General features: G+C 40.1%; 1 protein-coding gene across 1 annotated transcript in view; it reads right to left on the reverse strand.

The window, feature by feature from the left end:
* Window positions 1-5,676, reverse strand: part of GRIA3 (glutamate ionotropic receptor AMPA type subunit 3) — a 359,162-nt gene that overhangs the window by 81,292 nt on the left and 272,194 nt on the right. Inside the window, exon 11 of the mRNA XM_007953365.2 lies at window positions 2,964-3,340. Coding sequence (XP_007951556.1) covers window positions 2,964-3,340 — 377 coding nt within the window. The remainder of the gene's footprint in view (window positions 1-2,963; window positions 3,341-5,676) is intronic.

The raw sequence follows: 5,676 nt of genomic DNA on the forward strand, positions 1-5,676 counted from the left end.
TCCGTAGTGATACTGCCTCGGAAACCCAAGGAGGGGTCGCTATGAGTCGGGGCCGACTCGACGGCACATAACAACAACAACAACAACAACATGGACTTGCCTATTCTGGATAAATGGAACAATATATGAACTATTCAATAAATGGAATTAATTAAATGGAACCATACACTAAGTGCCTATGATTCACTTGTGTATGGTGTGAGATAAGGGTCTAAGATAATTTTTTTTTTTTTAATGTGTGGATATCCATTGTCCTGCCACCACTTGTTGAAGAGACTATTCTTTCTCCATTGAATTGTCTTGGTATCTTTGGTGAAATTTGCTAGTATATAGTATTATATGCTATATATGTACATATATTGTATAAACCAAACCAAACTCACTGCTGTCAAATTGGATCTGACTCACAGTGACCCCTCCTTGGGTTTCTGAGGCAGTATCACTATGGAAGTAGGTATATACATCACACTATATTAGTATATCAAACTTTTAGTATATAGAAATACAATTAATTTTCAGATATTGATCATGTATCTTGAAACCTGGCTAAATTTCTTTACTATTTCTGGTCATTTTTGTGGATTTCTTGGGATTTTCCACATATAGGATCATGTCATCTGTGATTAAACTGTTTTATATCTTGTTTTCCAATCTGGATGTCTAAGTGGACATCCTTGCCTTGTTCCTAATGTTAGGGAGGGAGAATTTATTCTTTCACATTAAGTATGGTGTTAGCTGTGGGTTGAGGAAGTTTCCTTCTGTTCCTAGTTTGTTGAGAGTTTTTATCATGAATGGGTGTTGGGGTTCATGTTTGTCATTTAAAAAAATATTCTTGTTTTCATTTTTACACCTGGCTTCCTAGGGGTTGCTCCTATGTCTTTGTAGCTTAGTGGTTAGTTGATGATTGGAAAGAGGTTGTGCTCAAACACCTCAAGCCAGGAAAACTTCCATCCTCTGCTGATGAATGTGTGTCTGGGTAGGGCAGTACATTAAAAGTTCAGGCTGTTTTCAATTCTGCCTTGTGTTTTACCTTCCATAGGGCCCTTTCAAGCCTCTTGTACACATGTGCACAGCCTCATGGTCAGCCAGGAGTGTGTGAACAGTTTGAACTCTGTGGTAGTTAAAGCTGTGTCAGTCAGTTTGGCTGGGCCCTGATTTTGAGTGGCCAGGCAGCTGGCTGTAGTTATTCCCCAAGATGAGATTGGATGTGGTATGATTACCTCCATGGTGGAATCTGCTATGAACAGTTAATCAGTTGAAGGGGAGTTGCTTTTGGGGTGTGGCCTGCTTCTAGTACATATGGAAAGGATTCTGCATTTGGTTCATGATTCATCATCTCTGGTTCCTGGACGTGAACTAGTGCCCTGCTGTGTTGCCTGACAGTCTTGGGATCATTGTCTTCATAGCATGTGAGCCAACAATCTGTCATTTTACCTGATAATCTTGGATTCATCAGCTCCTGCAGTTGTGTGTGTCAGGAGATGCCTCCAGCTTGCTCCAGTGGGCCTGGAAGGCAGAGCTGAAGCCCAAGGTCAAGGGGCCTCCACCTAGCCCCTAGAGCTGGCACTTTGGGCTCAGACTTCTAGCCTAGTCTTCTCCTAGAGACAGCACTATAAATTTGGACTTCTAGCCTCCTAAACTGTAAGACAATAAATTTCTGCTTGATAAAGCCATCCACTTGTGATATTTCTGTTATAGCAGCACTACAGAACTAAGAGAGGCCCTCTACATATTTTCACTGTGCATGTGCACAGTCTCAGCCAAGAATATGTCTGCTTCAACCACAACAGCCACCTAGGCTAGTAGGGCCAAGCCATGACCCTCCTCCACTTGCTGGTCTTCAAGAAGTCACTTCCACAACACTGCTGTGTGTGGGCACTGCTCACTGCTCCAAACTGAGAGAACCCCCTTCGAGAGCATTGGACCTATTATGCCCTGGCAGAACCTCCATGCTGATCAAGCTGGCTATGGGAATAGGAGCCTCCCCAGGGCAAAACACTATAAACTTCCATGTTCTTACTCCCATGTTCAGTAGTTTTTCAAGCACAAGAGCATCATAGATATAGTATTACTTTTCTCGATTTCCAGAGTGCTGAAATGGTTGTGTTTTTTTTTTTTTTATCATTTTTGTCCAGTTTTTTGGTTGCTTTTTAGGGAGAGAGTTTTCCCATTTCTTCACTAGGCCATAGGTGGAAGTCTCACTTCACACACAATATTTTCTTACAAACTCACCACCAATTATTTCTTATGGGAGTTTTTAGTTGAAGCAGGTTTGTGAGGCCCAGGATACATCTTGAATGTCGTGAATTTTCAATCAACCACATGGCTATAATCTAAAGCTTCAAAATGCCTCTTTCCTTAATCAGCAATGATATATGAAAGTCCAGTGTTAAAGATTCATTGTTTGGAGCAATGATTTAAGTTATCATTGGCTCATTGAAGGCAGGCCTGGGTAGCACACTACAGTTGAGAGTTCTAGGCAGTCTGAGGGCAAGATGAAAAATAAGACACTGAAAGGGGAAGGTGGGAGAGTTTTACAGAAGAGCACTATCTTACTTCAAATTTTGTGTAGATCCAATCTCTAGGCAAATGAGAAATTGTATTAGTTCATTTAATGAGGAAACCATGCCTATTTGATCTGATTGAAAATTATTATTAGATTATCTGAATAATGTCAATATTAGCTGGCAATGTTGGCTTCACCCAGAGCTGAAACGTTTGCTACTATATATATATGTAAACACATGATACCACAGAAATACATGAAAGACATTCAAAGCAACACCACTGACACATTCACTTTATGGGTGCAAACAAACAAAATGGCTTGATGATAAATTCTGTCACTGGATGGAATGTTAAATGAATGAAATCTGGACTTGAGATGGGTGAATACCAGATGTACGTGAATGGAGTATGGCCAAGAAATGCAAGGTGGCATCAGGTATGATATAGAAACAAACCTTGGAGAAATATCACATCCTTGCTGCATAAATGCACCCAAAGAAAACCAAAGACTGTTAAATATTCCAAATTCATTTGGAGGATCAGGAGGGCTTTGTGGGTCACGCGGTTCTTCATTATTGTCTTCCAAGTGCCATTCATAAGGGCTGAATCTGCTGACTAGGAAAAGGACTACACTGACTCCAATGTAAGCGAAGACGATGCACATCCAGATCTCATAGGCCAAGGGGTCCAGAAATGAGAATACGCCTGGTTTTGATTTCTGAGGCTTCTTTATCATGATGGAGATTCCCAGGCTCATGAATGGCTTTGAGAAATCTATGACTTCTTCACGGACCAGTGTTATAGTGAGTGGAGCAACAGCTATATCAGCTCTCTAAAAAAAAAAAAAAAACACAAAAAAATGACTTTTAGAGATAGTATTTCAGTCATTTGTCACTTAATATACCTTTTGGTGGAAATACAAAGTTATAATCATGACAACCAATCAACTTGCCAATGCTTAGGTTAGAAAAGTAGTAGCATTCAATGGGTTCTTAAGTGCTTTAACTTGATGGTGTGAAAGGAAAGGACATTGGCCTTTTGTTCTCTGAGATATGTAGGCTTAGGGCAACTGAACCATTTTGTTTTTTCCTAAAAACTATTTTTCACTACCTTGCAACTCAACTTGTATTGTCTTGTGACATATCACCATTGAACTCTTATTTCCTTATTTCTTAGCTCCCACACTTCACTGGAAATTTCTGTGGGCCAAGCATAAAGCCTATACTTCTTATATCTATCTGCCTGCCTCACCACCACCATGAGGTGCAACACAGGGCCATAGAACTCAGTTAAATAATGAGTGTTTGCTATCTGGTGTTATTGTTAGGTTGTTTTTTAAGAGTATGCATTAAAACATAGGTTCTGTGAAAGCAAGGACTCAGTTTTCCAATTTTGTATCTATCACAGCAACAGATCCTAAACTAAAGAAACTGTAGATGCCTAAAAATAAGTTGTTGATTATTGAATATGATATGTGTAAACATGAAAGAATTCTGCATGGGCAGTTATTAGAATACATATCAATATATTTCCTGGTGGCAAATATCAATGTAGCACTTACATGATTAGATCAATAAAATAAATATCAGTAGTGTACTGCATAGTTAGCTCAGGCAGAGACAGATGATATTTTTATATTAATCTCATGAAAGTAAGCACTAGGAGTTTCTGCACTTCTTTCTTTCGTTCTTTTTTTTTCCTATCACAATTGTTCCTTTAGTAGCAGAATCAATGGTAATGGAATTTAGTTTGGTGCCAAGCCTTCAAATGCACACATAAAAAAATGCTTCTAACTAAGGAAAGGCCTTTGGAATGTATATCAGATATGAGGTGAAAACACCAATTTTGATTATCAAAGGTTTCTATGTTGAAAACCAAACAAACAAACAAAAAAAACTCACTGCCATTGAGTCAATTCTGACTCATAGTGACCCCCATTGGGTTTCCAACGCTATATAAATATTCTCAGAAGCAGACTGCCCCATCTTTCTTCCAAGGAGCAGCTGGTGGATTTGAACCATGAACCTTTTGGTTAACAGCAAAATGCTTAACCCTTACACCACCAGAGTTCCTTTTATGTTAAACACAGTTTTGCCTTAATATCCCTACCAATGGGGGGAGGTAGGTGGAAGGAGAATAATGAAGTCAGAGGAACATCTGAGATACAGCATGTTTTCAAAGAAATGAAATTTTATTACTTTGAATTACATATAGTAACTCAAACAGGTTACAAAAGATTGCTTAATTAAGACACAATTTAGATAATAAAGTTCTAGCTAACATTTGTTGTTGTTGTTGTTAAGTGCTGTCGAGTTGTTTCCGACTCATAGCGACCCCATGCACAGCAGAACGAAACACTGCCCTATCCCGCGCCAGCCCCACAATCCCTGCTATACTTGAGCTCATCATTGCAGCCACCGTATCAATCCATCTCGTTGAAGGCCTTCCCCTCTTTCGTCGACCCTCCACCCTACCAAGCATGACATCCTTCTCCAGGGAATGGTCCCTGGAGCTAACATTTATTAAGCACTTCTTCCACATGAGGCACTGTGCAAGACCTTATATACGTTATCACCCTTAATCTTACAGCAACCTTATCATTACCATTTTAGAAATGGGGAAATTAAGGCATTGAGAGACTGGGATTAGAACACCGGTTTTCTGATTCCAGAGCCCACTCCCTCAGCCACCAGAATAGTCTAACTCCCTAGATACCTGCAGATTTCTATTATACATTACTTTTATGTGCAATTATCCATCTCAGTCAACTCCTCTCAGGTTCACTCCAAAACTTATTTTAGTTTCTATTCTGTGTCAAGGAGTCCCTGGGTGGTGCAAATGATTAAGTGTTTAACTACTAACCAAAAAGATGGTGATTTGAACCCACCCAGAGGCACCTTACAAGACAGGCCTGGCCATCTGCTTCCCAGCTTCCAAAAGGTCACACCCTTGAAAACCTTGTGGAGCAGTTCTAGTCTGTATACATAAGGTTGCCATGAGTTGGAATCACCTCAGTGGCCAACTACCAACAATTCTGGGTGAAGACCTATTCTAGGTGCTAGGGATAGTGCCTAAGGCACTTGACTGCTAACCAGGAGGCTGGTGGTTCAAACCCACCAGCCACTCCTCGGAAGGAAGATGGGGCAATCTACTTCTGTAGTGATACTG

Source organism: Orycteropus afer, unplaced genomic scaffold (genome assembly GCF_000298275.1).
Source record: "Orycteropus afer afer isolate SDZICR_OR568_19922 unplaced genomic scaffold, OryAfe1.0 scaffold00388, whole genome shotgun sequence".
NCBI classification, from domain to species: Eukaryota; Metazoa; Chordata; class Mammalia; order Tubulidentata; family Orycteropodidae; genus Orycteropus; species Orycteropus afer.